Source organism: Musca domestica, unplaced genomic scaffold (assembly GCF_030504385.1).
Source record: "Musca domestica strain aabys unplaced genomic scaffold, Musca_domestica.polishedcontigs.V.1.1 49, whole genome shotgun sequence".
Lineage (NCBI taxonomy): Eukaryota > Metazoa > Arthropoda > Insecta > Diptera > Muscidae > Musca > Musca domestica.
In genome coordinates, this window is record NW_026712344.1 from 5,221,581 (window position 1) to 5,242,833 (window position 21,253).

Consider the following 21,253-nt stretch of genomic DNA (forward strand, 5'->3'; position numbering starts at 1 on the left):
TCTTCCCCGCCCTAAACTCTAGCTTCATGCGAAATTCTTCGATTGGTCTATAATTGCGACCTGTATAGCTACTGCAAAATCCGACATTTTTTCAGTATTTGGTGCATTTCAGCCCCTAAACATTTGGCGATCATCTCCAAAAGTAAATAGGCTTCTATTCTAACCCCACCTTCGTGCAAAATTTCTTTAGGATCGGGCCATAATTGCGACCTGTAGCTATGTATGTCCGTCCGTGGACAGACGGACGGACGGACATACATAGCTAAATCGACTCAGCTCGGCGAGCTAGGAAGATCCATATATACTTTCCTATATGGGAAACCAATATTTGGAGGTGTTACATAAATCCTGAATAATACTTAAAAATATAATAATAATAATAAAAGAATAATACTTAAAAATAACTAACTTTTGAAATACTTTTCTTAAAAGCTATTATGTCTGGATTTATCGTTTTTTTTTTTTCTGAAAAAAAACTTTAGACGCTCAATGATGTGTTTCCTTCATCTCGGCAAAAAGAAACTCCTCTGCGAAATTTTCTTGCAAAATATTCTCTTATTGCACGTAGAATTCGCTATAGCCCATATTGGCAACGATGCTATGTCTCCTTCTCCTTCTCCTCCTTTTCCATTTCTTGTTTTTCTTTTCTCTTATAGATATTTTCATTTCATTTCTTTTCAAATTGTTTTGTTTTCTTTTTTCCATTTGTTGAATTTCTGTTGTTGTTAAACATTTAACTAGTTCGTGGCAGCGGCAGGAAATGTTTGACCTAGGTTCACCCAGTTTCTATTGTTCTTACTTACAAAACTATTTCAAAAACATTTTTCAAATAGGTTATACACATGAAACGACTTGGAGTGATGAACTTGATTTGCTTGGCACAATGAGTCGGCAACTTTTGCAATGTATTGTAAAGCGAAATCTCACGAATTCCTTAGATCTGATACTTATAATTATTCAATATTTCGACCCCTTTTGGGGGAGATAAGAGATGAAGCGGGTCGATGAGATCCATTTTCCAACCATATATATATATATATATATTGCGAATGGAAATATTGGTTAATTGATATAATGACTTTTAACTACTCAACATGTTTACGCTCTGTAGAGGAGGTAACAGATGAAGTAGACCGATTTTGTAATTTTTCTTAGCTGATCTAAAGTGTATTCATGTATTAGGATGTGCAAAGTTTTAAGGAAGGCGAATAGTCCCTTTGCTTTTTATGGGGTTTATTATTTTATTTGAAATATTGACTTTTTGTGGGGAAAGTGACTTAGGGCATGAACTCGATTTAAGCTTGATGGAAATACAACGATCTACCAAATTTAAACAAAATCGGATAGTTATCGTGCGCACAGCCATATTGGTGGACGGACGAGGGGTGGGCATGGCTAGAACGACTCTTAATGTCCTAAGACGGATGTCGTCCATAGAGACTTAACGTAAAAAGCTGTTTCGATGAGGCACATTTTGGTAATTTTTAGCCATATCGAAATACTCGCTCGAATTTCAGCTGCGCTAAATACACCTGAAATTAGAAAAAAAATCGAATTTGCTATTATTCTATTATTCTAATAAGAGCATGAGTGTTTTTTTTTTTTTGTATTAGAGTGCAATTAGCTCAAATTCGATTGAAATTCTAGTCTTTCCGAGTACTCTTTTATATTATACCTCCGAAATATTCGCTCGAATTCGTCAAGAGGGTAAATTAAATGAAAGAGGCTGTTATTAAATAACATCAATTTATTTTACTCTAATAAGAGCGCAAAATCTATCGACATTCTACTCTTGTCGAGTACTCTTTTAGGTTTAATCATTAATCGAAACAAACACAAATGCATTCACAAACAAATACATCAAGGCATATCATAGTATTGTTGTTTTTGTACTCAAAATCAACCGGACCCTTACAAAATTTCGCTGTTTTTTTTCATTCATTCACTCGCTAATTAAATCGAGCAAATCTCAGCTCTGAACCCCTGTAGCCATGTGGCTGAGGGTACAATCAGAGAAAAGGCAAACAAAAAAAGGATAAATAATTGTAGATTACAGGGTATGATAAAAAAAACTGCAACAAAGTCAAACGCCATATTTTTGATTTTTTTTTTAAATTTTTTTGAATGAAAGCAAAAAATGTCGGAAATAGCATCAAATTTTAGAATAACTTTAGATTTGTTCGAATTGGTCAGCTTTGGCACGAATTATGGCCTTCAAACGGTCAATGAAACCGTCACACGCTGCCCGAATGTTGCTCTGCGGTATTTTGTCCCATTCCCGGCGAAGCGCTTGCTTAAAGTAATCGACACTTTGGTATTTTTTAGAGCCAACCTTCCTTTCCAAAATACTCCAGTCACTATAGTCCAACGGATTGGTATCCGGAGATTTTGGTGGCCATTGTACGTTGGAAATGAAGCGAGGAACCTCATTTTGTAACCATTCTTGGGTGACGCGTGCTGAGTACGATGGTGCTGAGTCCTCTTGAAATGTCCAAAGTCTGAGGCCAAAATGTTTGCGTATCCAAGGCTTTAATACACCCTCCAGAATATTTTCGCGATAATATTTGGCATTTATTATGATGCCACGGTTGATTAACCACCATCACCATGGCCGGCGCTTGAATTCTGTTGGCCAACCGAAGGTATACATTTTCAACTGACCTCTTTGACAAGTAAACACGATCATTTTGTTTGTTTACAAACTGCTGGACAACGAATGTTTTCTCATCGGAGAAAACCCAATTTGGCAGTTCACCACTTTCGGCCAAGCGAAGCAACTCTTTAGCTCTTTTGAGTGTATTTTCTTTCTGTTGCGGTGTAAGATCACTGCACTTTTTGGAATTTCAATAGCTTTGCCCCGAGTCATTTTTCAATATTTGCCGAATGGGATATTGCGATATGTTCAGCTCACGAGCCATTTTTCGGCCACTGCAACGCGGGTTTCGATCAAGTCGCTTCTTTACTTTTCGAACCATTTCTGCTGATGTTGCCGTTTTCTTGCGTCCTTTTCCTTGACGTCGGGCTACGCTAACAATATCACGGTAACGAGCGGTTATACGAGACACAAAAGATTTATTCACATTTAAATGCTGGAGTGCTCTAACGATAGCCGCTTGTGGTTTTGCAGCCAACTATAAAAAAATCACACTGTCACGCTTGAACTCTATCACGAATAACTTTTTTTCTGGAAAATTCTCACCAAAATGCTTTTGTACCCTTGTAAACAATATAATGAGCTGTCACTGGAATAATTTTAACAGCGGTTGGACGAGTAGCTTAGGAATGACAGCAGTCTGAAGTTGGTTGCAGTTTTTTTCATCTCACCCTGTAAACTTTCAAAATGCCGATAAAAGTGCCTCATACTTTTCGCCCTACTTGCATAATTTACTCGTGATTTTTTGTAAGTCTGGAAAATTTTTGATTTTGCCGCACAGTGTAATAGTATTCATAATACATGTTTTCGAAATATTGTATTGTTTTTTTCCCTAGTTATTTTTCTAAATTCTCGAAATTCATTAGAATTCATAAATTATCCATTTTTTTGCTAATACTCATATATAATTATACCCTACAACGCTATGTGTTGGGGGTATTATAAGTTTGATTGGGCCAGAATTTATGTAACACCTCGAAATATTGGTTTCCCATATAGGAATGTATATATGGATCTTCCTAGCTCGCCGAGCTGAGTCGATCTAGCTATGTATGTCCGTCCGTCCGTCTGTCCGTCTGTCCATGTTAATTTGTAATCACGCTACAGGTCGCAATTATGGCCCGATCCTAACGAAATTTTGCACGAAGATGGGGTTAGGGTCAGAATAGAAGCCTATTTCTATTGGAGATGATCGCCAAATGTTTAGGGGTTGAAATGGACGAAATACTGAAAAATGTCGGATTTTGCAGTAGCTATACAGGTATAGCAATTATAGATCAATCGACGCGGAATTTCACTTGTAGCTAGAGTTTAGGGCGGGGAAGAAGCCTACCAATTTGGGTGGTCATCGGATAATATTTAGCGGGTAAAACAGACCATATCTTTTGTGTTGAAAAAATTCAAAACTTTTCATTAAACCGCGAATATTTTAAATCCCGGCGAAATCACAAAGCCATGACAAAGTTACTTCTGATCTTTACATTGATGTTAACATCCAACAAATCGGATATATAGCAAAATATGTGCGATATATATGTCTATCAAAGAAGATATGCTTGAAAGATCTCTTATATGTCGAGAACGGCTGAACTGATTTCGACAGTTCTCATTAATTCAGAATGGCCTCTTGGCAGGAAAGAAAAAACTGCTAAAAAAATCGCATAAAAATATCTCTATAAAGATGAAAATATTGATTTTGTAACATTTTCTCATATTTTTTCAATTTTGTCATATTTTTGGCATATTTTCATTTTGAATGAAACATTTGGTAATATTTCTACAGCTAACAAAACTAAGTAATTAGGATATCAGGATATCATATTACCTACTCTTTTTGGAGATGATCGCCATATATTTAGGGGTTGAAATGGACCAAAAAACTGCAAAATTGTCAGCAGGTCGTAATTATCGCCCGATCCTCTCGCACATTTGAATGGGGATTACCGGACATTGCAAAAACCAAGCAGTTTTGGATGACCATCTTTGGAGAATTCAATGACTTTTTGGAGAATTCAAAAATACAGGAAAGACGCACTTCTGACTATTTCGTTAACGCTGATTTCGTTGAAGAATATAGTCAAATGTCTGTATCTCATATAGATGCGTTTCAGTCAAAAACCAATAATAAATGTTAATCTTTTGCCACTTCTGAGAGATTATAGGTCTTTGGGAAATATTGGTTCCAGATCTAGGAAGACCACTTACGTGCAACATCTTCCAATAAATTGGAAATGAGCAAATTAGTTAAAGTTGCTATTATTCGAAAATTAGAGAACGAAACCTGATGGCTTTCTTTTATTATTTGTCACAATATCTTGTGGAAATCTTTCGAGTATCTCGCCTATATAATCTGTATCGCTTATTATAGTGTTGTAGGGTATTCAACGGTAGGCCCCACTCGACTGTAGCCTTTGCTTACTTGTTTTTATATATCATGTTTTTTTATTGAGGTCATATACAGGGTAGCCCATATTCGACGGACCTTTGGGCCCATTCCAATCGACGAGGCTTGTCCGCAGGCAACATTCTTTGCGTCAATTGAATTTTGTACGGGAACAAATGCAAATCAATGCGAATAATCCGTTATAAAGTGGACCGAGCCATGCCCAACTGCTGAGAACGGCGTTTTTGGGATGTTCTTGTGGACCCCTCAACACTGGCTCGTACGGCAGCGATATTCTCGGCCGATCGCCTTGGTCGACTTTTATATGGCCTCTTCGGATTAGAAAGAGCCTTACCAGTCGAAAATGTTTCGTATAAACGCTTAATGGTGTTCTTAGAAGGCGCACTTCTGACATTTTTTAATGTTTTAAAAGCACGTTGAGTTTTCACAATTGACTTCTTCTGTTGAATGTAAATTTCAGAACTTTGCCAAAATGTTTATATTAGTCAAAGAATATTAACATAAAATTTACAAATTAAGATGCATAAACAAAAACATGTTTACTTCTATTTCAGGTGATTCCCATCAATCGATTATGTTTTCAACTCAAAATCACTCTGAATTCTTTCATTTAGAAAGGTGATGTCAATGTAGGAATTTTCCACATCAAACTTTTTGGTTTCAAATATATTTGTTTTGAAAATATCTTAAAATTGATATTGTTTACAACAATCTATTAATAAACTCATACCCGGGGTTTTTTGTAAGTCGGAAAAAAATTTGATTTTATCGCTCAGTGTCGTAGCGTGTTGTTTTTTTTCTATATTCTCATATTTCTTTAAAAGTAATATATTATTTGTTTTTTGCTAATATCCATAAAATATTTCTTATTTTTTATTGATTTTGTTTTTTAATTGAGGTCATATACTCCCGTACTACTTCACTCCAGAGATGTCGTGGTAGTGCAGAAAATATTCTTTGCCAAAATGTTTAAATAAGTCAGAGAATATTATCATAAAATTTACAAATTAAGATACATAAACAAAAACATGTTTACTTCGATTTCAGGTGGTTCCCACCAATCGCTTTTGTTTTCAACTCAAAATCACTATGAGGTGGTGTCAATGTGGGAATTTTCCACACCAAATCTTTGCTTCAAAAAATATTTGTTTTGAAAAGATTTTATGGAAATAGATATTATTTACACCAATTTAATAATTAATATCAATTTATTTTTCAAAATTATGATTTTTTTTTCTTTATTTTTTTATATCCAACAATGTGTCTGGGGGTATTATAAGTTTCATTGGGCTAACAACAATGTAACACCTCGACATAGGAAACTATATATGGATCTTCATATCTCGCCGAGCTGAGTCGCCGAGCTATCTACGTCCGTCCGTCCGTCTGTCCATGTTAAATTTTAATCACGCTACAGGTCGCAATTATGAACCGATCCTCACGAAATTGAGAATGGAGGTGGGGTTTACGTCAAAATAGAATCCTATTGTTTTTGGAGATGATCGCAAAATTTTTAAGGGAAAAATTTCCTGATACAGGCCACAATTATAAACCAATTGACGAGGAATTTTACATGGTGTTAGAGTTTAGGCCTGGGCAGAAGTCAACCAATTTAGACGATCATCGGACAATATTTAGCGGGTAAAATAAAGTATAACTTTTATTTTGAAACAAAATACGAAAGTTCCCACTAACCCGCGTATTTTTTTAATCCCAGCGAAAGCAAAAATACATTAAAATGTCATTTCTGACCGTTACAGTAATACGTATAGCTAATATATCGGGTACATAGTAATATGTACATAAGTCAAAAACCGCTGGACTGATTTTGACAACTCTCACAAATTCAGAATGGCCTCTTGCCAAAAAGGTTAAAATCTAAGAAAATCGCGCAAAAATTTTACATTCGTTCTGAGGAAAACTACATCGCCAAGAAAAAACAAGTAAGCAAAGGCTACAGTCGAGCGAGACCGACCGTTGAATACCCTACAACACTATAATAAACGATACAGTGTATATAGGCGAGATACTTGAAAGAATTCCACAAGATATTGTGACAAATAATAATAGAAAACCATCAGATTTCGTTCTCTAATTTTCGAATAATAGCAACTTAAACGAATTTGCTCATTTCCAATTTATTGGTAGATGTTGCACGAAAATGGTCTTCCTAGATCTGGAACCAATATTTCCCAAAGACCTATAATCTCTCAGAAGTGGCAAAAGATTAACATTTATTATTGGTTTTTGACTGAAACGCATCTATATGAGATACAGACATTTGACTATATTCTTCAACGAAATCAGCGTTAACGAAATAGTCAGAAGTGCGTCTTTCCTGTATTTGTGAATTCTCCAAAAAGTCACTGGAATGGTCATTTTCGTATTTTGTTGGCAAACTATTTCACACCTTGAATATTTTTGGATGGCCATCCAAAACTGCTTGGCTTTTGCAATGCCCGGTAGCCCCCATTCAAATGTGCGTGAGGATCGGACAATAATTACGACCTGCTGACAATTTTGCAGTTTTTTGGTCCATTTCAACCCCTGAATATATGGCGATCATCTCCAAAAAGAGTAGGCTTCTATTCTGACCCTCATCTGATCCCCATGCAAAATTTCGTTAGGATCGGGCCATAAATGCGATCTGTATATGATATCCTGATATCCTAACTACTTAGTTTTGTTAGCTGTAAAAATATTACCAAATGTTTAATTCAAAATGAAAATATGCCAAAAATGTGACAAAATTGAAAAAAATATGAGAAAATTTTACAAAATCAATATTTTCATCTTTAGAGAGATATTTTTATGCGATTTTTTAGACGTTGTTTCTTTCCTGCCAAGAGGCCATTCTGAATTAATGAGAACTGTCGAAATCAGTTCAGCCTTTCTCGACATATAAGAGATCTTTCAAGCATATCTTCTTTGATAGACATATATATCGCACATATTTTGATATATATCCGTTTTGTTGGATGTTAACATCAATGTAAAAATCAGAAGTAACCTTGTCGTGGCTTTGTGATTTTGCGGACGTTTAAAATATTCGCGGTTTAATGAAAAATTTTTAATTTTTTCAACACAAAAGATATGGTCTATTTTACCCGCTAAATATTATCCGATGACCACCCAAATTGGTAGGCTTCTTCCCCGCCCTAAACTCTAGCTACATGCGAAGTTCCGCGTCGATTGGTCTATAATTGCGACCTGTATAGCTACTGCAAAATCCGACATTTTTTCAGTTTTTGGACCATTTCGACCCTTAAATACTATGCGATCATCTCCAAAAGAAATAGGGTTCTATTCTGACCCTAGCCCCACCTCCACTCTAAATTTAGTGAAGATCGGGCCATAATTGCGACCTGTAGAGTGATTACAAATTAACATGGACAGACGGACGGACGGACATACATAGCTAGATCGACTCAGCTCGGCGAGCTAGGAAGACCCATATATACTTTCCTATGTGGGAAATCAATATTTCGAGGTGTTACATAATTTTTGGCCCAATCAAACTTATAATACCCCCAACACATAGTGTTGTAGGGTATAACTACATCATTCAAATGTGAGAGAGTTTAAGGTTTTCATGTATGGGAATGGATTTCAAGTAAAATATTGCAAAACGAGTACAATTTCTGGAACACAACCATGAATTGTATGGGTGGCACACGATAATGATTCGGGCTTTTCCACATTTTTCCAAATAACCTAATTAATTGCACAGTTAAGCCCACTCGACTTTATACTTTTAAAATATTTTTTTTTTTTTTGTTTACAAAACCATGTCGATTTGATGATGATCACATTAAAAACATGCATAAAAACAATAATGCGATACAAATTTTATAAACGGGCTTAGACCTTCATTGTATTAATTTAACCGTCATAATGGTTGGTTGGTTGGTTGATGGCGAATGTAAATTTTTGTTTTATGCAGTTGTTGTTGTTGTTGTTGCTGTTCCTTTGGTTAATATTTAATTACACAAGTGGCACTCATAAAGTAAATATTAATTCAATATTGGCTCTAATACGGCAAAAGGCCATTCGTTGCACATGATTGATTCCGGCGCGTAGGTGATGGCGCGTTGCGTTTGCTTGCCGATGGATAATTGAAAAAATTATTGACCCTATTTCGGAAAAAAAAGTAAACATTAAATGCGAAACAGCAAAAATACGTCAAAATGTTGTAAACAATTGAAAAAAAATGTTTAAATTCCCAATGTGTGATTAATAATTCTGTTAAAAAATGCAAATGGCACAAGTATGTTCTAGAATATAATATGGTAAAGAGAGAGAAAAAGTTCCCTCCCCCACTGCAAAACACCACTTTGCAGTACCACATGAAGTCAAAGACAAAAACATTCTTCATCAATTTTCTCTATAAGTTACCAAACCAAAAAATAAACTATATTTCCATTATATTTCAAAAAAAAAAAAAACAAAAATATTGATTCCAATTCTCCCATAATAGAAGATTTTAGATTATGTTCAAAACCGTGATTCCAGATTCATTTCAACAGTTCGTGTTACGCCTTTTTAGTAGTCAAAATGCACTATTTGTTCACTTGAAAATATTTTGATCTTGAGAAAAAAAATTAAACATTATATCCTTCCCGTTTTCAAAAAGAAAAAACAAAGAAATTGTTTACCTTTAACACCAAAAAGGCTTCAATCCATTTTTTCTGTACAAACATTTCTATATGTAAACACTAGAAACCAGCAGGGACACCAGTACCAAATTTCAGAATTTTAGCACTATCCCTTCACCCAATGCAAAATATAGTAACATTTAGTGCGCAAATTCAAAACAATTTACCTCCCTCCATCCTAGACATCAGCAGTGATTAACAAGTTAAAAAGCAGTAAGTTCGGCTGGGCCGAACTTTTAATGCCCTCCACCATTTGCAACGAATTTGGAAATTTTTAAAAAATAAAATCCTTAAAAAATTCTGTTAAAATTTTAAAAATACCGAATATAGCCGTTATATTGGGGTCTATACGACGTGGACATACATAGGCATTGTTTGTCATAAGCCATTAAGCAAATTCGAAACTTAAAAAAACGGCGAATAATGTAGCTAAAATCATCAAAGTATCGTATATAAGGAGGTGCCGTTAAATTGGAGCTATGGGAAGACCTGGACCAGCATAGACAATTTTCTATCACAGGCTGTAGCATCTATTACGAACTTCAAATACCACATCTCAAACAACTTCGGTGGGTATTGTACCTAAAATCGTCAAAATACCGAATATAGGGAAGTACTGATATATGGGGTCTATACGAAGACCTGGATCCGCACAGACAATTTTCTGTCACAGACTGTAGTTCCCATAACGAACTTCAAATACCAATTTTGAAACCATTCCGGTGAATAATGTCGCTAAAATCATCAAAATACCGAATATAGGGAGGTACCGTTATATGGGGGCTATATGAAGACGTAGACCTGCACAGACAATTTTCTGTCTTAGGGTGTAGTATCCATTTTGAACTTCAAATACCAAATTTGAAACAATTCCCGTGAATAATGACGCTACAATCATCAAAATACCGAATATCGGGAGGTACCGTTATATTGGGGCTATACGAAGACGTGGATCTGCACAGACAATTTTCCGTATCCATTTCGAACTTCAAATACCAAATTTGAAACAATTCCCGTGAATAATATCGCTAAAATCATCAAAATATCGAATATAGGGAGGTACCGTTATATGGGGGCTATATGAAAACGTGGACCTACTTGGCCCATTTACGAACTTAACCTGCCTACTGGAAAAATAAACATGTGTGCAAAATTTTAGCCATCTATCTCAATTCATTCGAAAGATAGCGTGATTACAACAGACAGACAGACGGACATCGCTAAATCGACTTAGAATTTTACGCTGATCAAGAATATATATACTTTGTTGGGTCTGATATGAGTATTTCGAGGAGTTACAAACGGAATTACAAAGTTAATATACCCTCCATAGTATGGTGGAGGGTATAAAAATGGTACCAATACTAGCACTTGCAAAACTACCATCAGATCTCAACAGCAGATACCAAGAGAGACCTCAACATCAAATTTCGGGATTCCTGCTCTATACATTCACTCAATACCAAATTCAGTAATTTTCGTATAGTTTTAGTACTAATTTGCAAAACCGTTCTATATCTCAATCCTAGACACCAGCAGTTATCGCAATATAACATTTCACGGTTTCAGTTCTATCCCTTCACACAATACCAAATTTAGTACCACGCAGTACTTTTCGTACAAATATTGGACGCAATTATAAACCACCGGCAAATCTCGAACACAGATAAAATCAGTAGTCTAAATACTAAATTTCAGAATTTTATCTCTATCACTTCAACGAATACCAAACATAATACCATACAGTACTTTTCATACAATTATAGTACACATTTCCGAAACCACTTCCATATGTCCAGCGAGCATAATACCAAATGAGCAGCGAGCCTAATACTAAATTTCAGATTACAAGCACTATCGGTTTGCCCAAATTTAAATTGTACAAAAAAATATAGAAATATTTAGTACTTTTCGTGCACTTGTAGTACCCATTTTCCAAAACCACCTCTTTATCACAAACCAACAGGGACCCTAATACAAAATTTAAAAATTTCAGCTTTATCCGTTCACGTTAAAGTTCGAATTTCCTAAAACTCTTGTATTACCTAATACCAAATTTAGTACCATGCAGTACTTTTCGTATAAATATTGGACGCAATTTCCAAACCGCCGCCAAATCTCGAACACAGATAAAATCAGTAATCTAAATACTAAATTTCAGAATTTCAACTATACCTTCTATACTCTATACCTTCAACGAATACCAAACAATGTACCATACAGTACTTTTCACACATTTCCAAAACCACTTCCATATGTCCAGGCTACACATGAACAGCGAGCCTAATACCAAACTTAAGATTACAAGCACTATCTGTTCACCAATACTAAATTGTACCAAATAAAGAATATTTTGGTACTCTTCGTGCAGTTGAAGGACCCATTTTCAAAACCACCTATTTATCACAACCCAACAGGGACCCCAATACAAAATTTAAAAATTCCAGCTTCATTCGTTCACCCTAACCAAACCGTTCCAAATTTAGTACATTTAGTACAGTTCCCACACTAAGTATACATTTCCAAAACCACTTTCATATGTCCAACATACTTTCCAATCGTGATTAACATACCAAATTTCAACTTTTAAACTCTATCCGTTCACATAATACCAAATGGTACCATTTTAGTAGTTTGGTACTATTTTAGAACTTTTCGTAACGTTAAATTCTGAATTTCCAAAAACCCTTAGGTACAGTGACTCTCATTCCAAATTTCAGAATTCTAGCTCATTTCGTTATTCCAACATAATGTATTCAATTTTTAGTGCATTTTAATACTTTTTGTAACCTTTTACTGCGAACTTCCGAAAACCATGCCTTAACGCCAACGCACCAAGACTGCGTAATTGAAAGATTCTAACTTCAGCCGTTTCGTCTTGACTTTGATTCTAGGTCAGTCAGTCATTCATTTTACTCTTTTATTAATATAGACTTGTCTGCGCAAATCTAAATTTTAATGTCTTCGCACTTTTGTCCTATTTCATTCGTCGTCTTTAGAAACGTATTCTACCCTGTCACCCATTTGCCGACCTGTGTTCATTGAAAACTTGTTTTTCATTTAATGCAGTTTTGAGTAATAAATGAAATAACCTCTGTCATATTTCAATTCACATCTTCATTAATGTGAAAAATCTCAAAGCCATTAATGTACCACCAAGTACTCCAAAAGCCCTTGTCTTTGAACCTTGATTTTAGCATAATTTCAAACTGCCATTTGATTATGTCAAAAGACAAGAGGCCTTCGCTGCAAAAACAAAAAATAATTTCGCTCATATCTCTGATATTAACAACGGCGGTGCGGTAATGATGTCAAGGTGATGATAAACATTTTAGACGCTATTAATCCGGAAGGCATATATGTTGTGATTTACATACACACTTACAAAGATACCTGCAGCAAGTACTTTATGCCAAAAACTTTTTTTATTATCATTTTAGTCGTCTGCATAATATCGCCTGTCATTAATCGCTCGTGTAATATCTGGTGCACATGTACATATTAAAAGTTCGATTGAGGAGCGAGATTATTTGAAATTAATTCGCAATAAACCACAATAACATTTCATTAACTATGAAATTGATTCCCATCGGGAATATATAACACGGGGCGGGCCATAGGCTTCAATTCAAATTATATCAAAATAACGGGTTTACATGAATAATTACCTATAATGAATGCAAACCACCAGATGAAGGTCGTTTAAATTATGTCTAGCACGTGTCTGTGCTAAAATTAATTCTGTTTGGTATCAGAGACTTAATTTATACTTAGGCCGGGCCAAACTTTAAATACCCTCCATCATTTGCAACGAATTTGGCATATTTCAAAAAAAAAAATAAAATTCGTTAAAAATTCTGCTAAAATCTTAAACATACCGAATGTATAACGGCTACATTAGGGTCTATACGACGATGTGGATCTGCATAGGCAACTTTTATCATAAGCCATTACAATATTCAAATGTGAAACTTGAAAAAAGAAATCGGTGAATAATGTAGCTAAAATCATCAAAATACCGAATATAGGGAGGTGTCGTTATATGGGGGCCATACGAAGACGTGGACCTGCACAGACAATTTTCTGTCTTAGGCTGTAGTATGCATTAAGAACTTCAAATACCAAATTGGAAACAATTACGGTGAATAATGTCGCTAAAATCATCGAAATACCCAATATCAGGAGGTATCGTTATATGGGGGGGCTATACGAAGACGGGGAACTGCACAGACAATTTTCTGTCTTAGGCTGTAGTATCCATTACGAACTTCAAATACCAAATTGGAAACAATTCCGGTGAATAATGTCGCTAAAATCATCGAAATACCCAATATCAAGAGGTATCGTTATATGGGGGCTATACGAAAACGTGGACCTACAAAGACAATTTTCTGCCATAGGTTGTAGTATCCTTTACAAAACTAAAATACCAAATTTGAAACACTTCCAGTGAATAATGTCGTTAAGTCATCAAAGTACCGAAAATAGGGAAGGTACCATTATATGGGGGCTATACGAAGACGTGGATCTGCACAGATAATTTTAAGTCTTAGGCTGTAGTATCCGTGACGAACTTCAAATACTAAATTTGAAACAATTACAAAGTACCGAAAATAGGAAAGGTAACATTATATGGCTGCCATACCAAAACGTGAACGTACATGACCCATTTTCAATACCAAAAGTCCTACAGACCTAATATTCGTACGGAAGCTACAGTGATTTCCGCAGACGGACGGACATCGCCAAATCGACATAGAAATTAATGCTGATCAAGAATATATATACTTTGTGGCGTCTAAAATGTATATTTCGAGGTGTTACAAAATTGTTAAAAATTGTACTTGCTTTCAATTTCCAAAAACTGATTTTTTAATAATAATATAAACGTCCCTGAAACACCCTATAATAGGTAAATAGTTTAGGAAATCTTTTATAGTTAAAAAATCCTTTTAATCTCATCCCCATAACCAGTAACATTTATATTTTTTTACACTACACTTTTTTATTATCAATAATAATTACTTTTCTTTTTCCAGGTATTGCCGGTCTATTTACGGTCTTCTCCAGTTTTATATTTACCACGACAATAATCAAGTTCCTAGGCAGTGACATTACAGACTTAAAGTGAGTAGCAATTTTGTTTTTTCTTTTATTTTTTCTTGGCATTTTTAACAATTTTCCCACCATTTCCATTTTGTTTCCAGAGATGCACTATTTTTCCTATTACTATTGATTGATCTCTCGAATTCGGGTACCTTGGCTCAACTGGCCCTGGCCGGTACAAATCAAGCTGAAGTAACACACAACATTGCCCGTGGTCTAGAGCTATTGGGTCCAGCCATATCCTTAGATACAATCGTTGAAACCTTGGTAATTGGTGTGGGCACACTATCCGGTGTACAGCGTCTTGAAGTCCTGTGTACATTTGCCGTCATGTCCGTCATTGTCAATTATGTCGTCTTTATGACATTCTATCCGGCCTGCCTATCATTAATATTGGATTTATCACGTAGCGGTATGGATATGTCAATGGTAAGGGCCAGAGCACGTGATTCGATATTGTTGAAGGCTCTCAACGAGGAAGAACAAAAAGCCAATCCAGTGGTGCAACGTGTTAAAATCATCATGACAACTGGTCTAATGATTGTCCATATCTATAGTCGCGTGGTATTCTCCAATGGAGAATACGAGAGTGTGGACAAAACATTAACACCTCAACTCAACATGAATGTCAACAATAATCGCACCGAATCGGGAGAATTAAGTGATCTAATAATAAAGTGAGTAAAAAATGTATAGCCTTTTAAATGAGTTTAGTTAAAAATAGGGTTTTAATAATTTGTGTCATAATAAATAAAAAATCTCAGAAGTTAACATAACAGCTTGGCTATTAAATCAATTTACTTATTATTTAAACTAATTGAATGAATTATCAATGAATTAACTACTTATACTATGCAACAAAATTCTTTCTATGAGATAATAGCAGGAAAAAACAAGTAGATTATGAAAATATAGATTATGAAAATATAACAATAGAAAAAACGCGTAGTGTTTACATCCCAAAGTAAAGTAATGGCGACAATTTCTCCCCTCTTCGAAGTTTTTCTTTCAAATGTTCGCATTACGATTTCATGAAATCCTTCAAATTTAGATATATAGTGCCTTCGAAACAATGCGTGTATTATTTTGTCAGAAAATGGGGTCTTTTTGGGTTTTTTATCTTTGAAATTGTTAAAGAAGACGATTGAAAAGATTCTACAAAATTATTTGTCATAAAATTCTATTATAGGTCTCAGAGTACATAAAAAATCTGAATCTAACCCAAACGCCAGGAAGATATAAGTTTAAAAAACACATTTTAGGAAATTATTTTAAATTCTCCCACAAAACAATAATTTAATAGGATGAAGTCAAAGACAAAAATATTCTACATCAAATTTCACTATAAGTCACCAAAGAAATAAAATCTCTATATCCATTGTATATCAAAAATGTATTGCTTTGAATGCCAAGCCAAGAAAACACGCGAATATATTTCCTATTTTTCAGGGATTTTTCTTTGGTCTTCCTACGGTTTGATGCGTGAAAATAACATTCAACTTTAGTTTAGACAGAAAGTGCCCTATTTCCTATTTGAAATATTTTACACCAAATATGACTATAACTCCCAGAATAAGCTATCTTTCTAGTTATATTTCGAAATGTATATATTATATATGTATGTATATATTAAACTTAATATGTATCATACAAATTTGTATTAATTTTGATCCATAGAAACTCGTGTTCTTTTCTACAAGTTTAGACCTTTACCTGTATTAGAAATTATGCCCCTCGAAATAGCTGAAATGAAGGATAATTTTTATAAAAAGGGAATCTTACCATTGTCCCCCATACCTCAAATATAAAGGCTAAATTTCAGTATATGATAATATTTGTTACATATTTACCGAAAGATATGGTATTACAATTACTTTGTTCTAAACTGTATTTATATATTCGATCTCAGTGAAAATCTGAATGTAATATGAGAAATTTTTATACTTTCAGCCGTCTTTCTAGAGTTGTTAAGGGGATTAAAACAATATAGAAACATTTTTTTTTAATTATTGATGAATTTAATTTTTTTTTCATATTTCAAAAAATTGTGGACCGATAAAGTTTAAAATTTGATTTTTAGCCACCATCGCAACACGTTATTATTATCTTTCAACAATTATATATTAAACAATTTGCTCGGTTGGCCTTGAAAATTTCTATATTTTTCAATGACATTTTTTTATGTTTTACTCTTTTTCAAATTACAAATGAAACCATGTTAATGACAGTTTTGAATACATTGTTTCTAAATCGATCAGATAATAAATTAGTTAGTTTGTCCCGTACGAACTTTACCCCATTCTATTTTTGCATTTTTGTGTTTTACTCTTTTTGATATTGAAAAGAAACCACTTTAATGATCATTTGAATACATTGTTTCTAAATCTATCCATTAATTTGTCACCAAATTACCATTAACTGGATCCCCAGACATTACGTACAACACATATGTTTATAATTGATTTTCAAGAACTAAATAATTAAATTATGATATAAAATTATTTCTGTAATTTTTACAAATTAAAACCTACTCAATATCTCCTTATCTACTATTATTGAATGCATTCATAATATATCTAAGAGTAATTGTTTTGAAAAAAAAAACTACAGAGCAAATGGGGGTCAAGTGAAATTATTCCCTTTAGAGTTAACATATAATTAGAAAAGCTGGTGGTGCTCCTTAACTGAGAACTTTTCAGAATCGTAGCAAGTTTTTCCAATTTCCAATTATTTAAATGCAGTGGAATCTGGCTAGCTTGCAATAAATAGTTTATATTCAAGTAAAAGAAACAAATAGAGCAAATCAATAGACCCCATTAGTTATGAATAATTATATTCATATTATAAACAACACCCTTTTAAAATTTCTAATATTGTTAGAAATTTTAAAATGTTTGCTTTAAATAAGTCGGCTGCTTGGGCTTCATCTATTAGTTGGCGTTTGAATGCCATTCTAGTCGTTCGCACTTTTTTCTTGCACAAACAATGAAGGATATCACAATTTATTACATTAGGTTCATTTCTTTCTAATACAATTTTTGAAAATAAAGATTTAGAAATTAGGATCGCCGCCTAGAGATGTACATCAATTTATTTTCTACCAATATTGAACCAGTTTTCTTTACAAAAACAAAAAAAAAAAAACATTAATTTGTAAAAATTGTGCAATTTGGTTTTTGAAATTCTAATGCATTTCCATTTTTCTATCTTTTCTTTACAGATGGCTGACTATGAGTGCCGATCAAATTGTGATACTTATACTACTCATAGCTTTGGTAATTAAATTTATATTTTTCGAAAATCGTGAAGATTTGCATGACCAAATACGCCAATCGACTGTTACAATTGCTGCCAAATCGTCCCAGACACAGCCGCAACAACTTGAAGCACCAAATAGTACAGCACTTGAGAAGGCAGCCACTGATAAAACCATGGAAAATCACAGCAACAGTTCCCTGGTTGTGTGTCGGGAGGAAAATTTAAATAAGAACAATAGCACAACAACAATTGTACCAGTATCCCGACCACGTATCCCCCTATTTACCATTGAGGAACAGAATACGGCAAATGCCTCTACACAAACTGAATATAATCGTCTGCTTGCCGATAATTGCGATGGTGCTATGCTGTTGCCTTTAAGTGAATGCAATCAGCTATCAAAAATGCGTCCACCACGTTCACTCGAAGAATGTCTGGAAATTTTAAATGCTAGCGAAGATGGCACGTCGGGTGCCGCCAATTTAACCGATGAAGAAATCATAAATATTGTCAATGCTGGCGGTCAATATTGTCCTTTACACAAAATCGAATCGGTTATTGATGATCCGGAGAGAGGTGTCAAAATACGACGACAAATTATTAGTGGCCGTGCCAATTTATCTGCCGAACGCCTTGATTGTCTTCCATATAAACACTTTGATTACAAACGTGTTATGAATGCCTGCTGTGAAAATGTCTTAGGTTATGTCCCAATACCCGTAGGTTATGCTGGTCCCCTGCTCTTGGATGGCGCCAAATATTTTGTGCCCATGGCTACAACAGAGGGTGCTCTGGTGGCTTCAACAAATCGTGGTTGTAAAGCTTTATCGGTGCGCGGTGTTACATCGTACGTTGAAGATGTCGGCATGACTCGTGCCCCATGTGTGCGATTTGCCAGTGTTACACGGGCGGCTGAGGCCAAACTTTGGATATCCGACGAACAAAATTATCAACGCATTAAGGCTGAATTTGATTCAACCTCGCGTTTTGGCCGTCTCAAGGAATGTCACATTGCCATGGATGGTCCCCAGTTGTATATACGTTTTGTGGCACTGACCGGTGATGCCATGGGCATGAATATGGTTTCGAAGGGTGCTGAAATGGCCTTGAAATGTATAAAACGTGAATTCCCCGATATGCAAATTATTTCGTTAAGTGGTAATTTCTGTTGTGATAAAAAACCTGCAGCTATCAACTGGATCAAGGGCCGGGGTAAACGTGTCGTGGCTGAATGCATAATCCCGGCAGCGACATTGCGTGGGGTCCTGAAGACAGATGCTAAAACATTAGTCGAATGCAATAAATTAAAGAATATGGGTGGTAGTGCCATGGCCGGCAGTATTGGAGGTGAGTAGAAAAAAATGTTCAGATGATAAGGGAATTCAATCGCAGATATTGGAACAAGGGACATTTATTTCAATCGACTCCAACGGTGTAGTTTTCTTTGAAGTATCACTCCCAAATAATGTCGATCAAATAGATCTCAAATTGTCAATTTATATAATGTTATTTAAGAATCACAAAAAAAAATAAAATATTCTCTAGCATTCGATAATTAGCCATATCTACCGAAATTTTCAATTAAAATTAATTTCTATAGATTTTTTTGATTTCGAATCAGAACATTTCGTCCTTGTATTTCTTCTTAAGTCTAGACTATTTTTAGATAGACGTATAGAGATTTTTATAAAAAGAACACATTTCAAAGACCTAAGAGTAATCTAAGATTAGATTCGATGAACAGAAATCCTTACATGGAAGGACGACTCAAAGGGCCTACTGGGAAAGTAAGATCTTCTGTATTTACAGATAATCCGTTTAATGAAGACCTTCGTTAGATCCCTTATACGGGATACTTATATATTCCTACGCATGCGACCCTTTTCGATAAATGAACTTATATATGCTCTTCTTTACCTTTCGTACAGTTACGATACCTCCTTCTGAAGGTTTTAACTAGAATTTTTCAGAATGATTAACTAAGGATAACAGACATGTTTTTTTAGACATAAAATTCGATAGTTCTTCCTTCTACAGGATTAGTTATCTCCCATTGCTGAAAAATACTTTCTCTAGTTCTTGTGAAGATCGTCAATAGATTGAAAAATCTCGAAACCATCGTATGCCTTCCAAAAACAGCTAAACTCTACTGGGTCTTCTTTAAGAGTCCGTTCCTCCTTAAATTGATAGTTTTGTTTTTAAATTTTATATGTCAATGCATCTACCAAACTTAGATGAAGTTTAAAGACGTTGGTGATCAACCATTTTTCCTTCCCCATAAAAGAAAATTATTCTCTTTTCAACTTCTCACCACCTATCTACATTTGGTGAATACCAAATGGTGATTTCTGATTTATCAAATACATTTTATTTAGCCTGTCACGCCTTACTGTTCAATTATAAAGAACGAACTGAAATCGATGAAATGTTTAAAATGTCGTGAAACGTGAAATTATTCCAATATACGCATATAGGGAGTTCCCCATCGAAAGTAACTCAATAGAAAACTTGAAGTATACTCCAATTTTCTAACAGGTGGACCTCCACTCTAAGTTTTTGCAAAGTGTGGATTACTGTCCCTTATATGCTTTTGTGATTATTTATCCAAATGTTTAGCTCATTAAAATATTTAGCTTTTCTTCTTTGAATTCCCTAAAAATATTTTGAAAGAGAATTTCCAAAATTTGCTGTTTTTCGTTTAATTAACACATTCGAAATACTACTAATTTCCTTTTTTCGATTTTCTTCCCACAGGTAACAACGCCCATGCCGCCAATATGGTTACAGCTGTCTTCTTGGCTACGGGACAAGATCCGGCACAAAATGTTACCTCAAGTAACTGTTCAACCGGTATGGAATGCTGTGGTGAAAATGGTGACGATTTGTACATGACATGTACAATGCCTTCACTCGAAGTGGGTACTGTTGGTGGTGGTACTGGTTTGCCTGGACAAAGTGCCTGCTTAGAAATGTTGGGTGTGAGGGGTGCAAATGCAGCACAGCCGGGTGAAAATGCCAAGAAATTGGCACAAATTGTGTGTGCCACGGTAATGGCTGGGGAATTAAGTCTAATGGCCGCCTTAGTCAACAGTGATCTAGTCAAAAGTCATATGAGACACAATAGGTAAGTTGTCATCAATATTTTTTAACAAAGAAATTTAAATATTATTTTGGAAT

The 21,253-nt window shown here is 34.8% G+C and overlaps 1 protein-coding gene across 1 annotated transcript in view; it reads left to right on the forward strand.

Moving 5' to 3' along the window:
• The window catches only part of LOC101892909 (3-hydroxy-3-methylglutaryl-coenzyme A reductase), a 154,989-nt gene that overhangs the window by 129,955 nt on the left and 3,781 nt on the right, over positions 1-21,253 (forward strand). The window contains exons 4-7 of the mRNA XM_059127985.1: positions 14,752-14,839; positions 14,920-15,495; positions 18,039-19,423; positions 20,831-21,200. Coding sequence (XP_058983968.1) covers positions 14,752-14,839; positions 14,920-15,495; positions 18,039-19,423; positions 20,831-21,200 — 2,419 coding nt within the window. The remainder of the gene's footprint in view (positions 1-14,751; positions 14,840-14,919; positions 15,496-18,038; positions 19,424-20,830; positions 21,201-21,253) is intronic.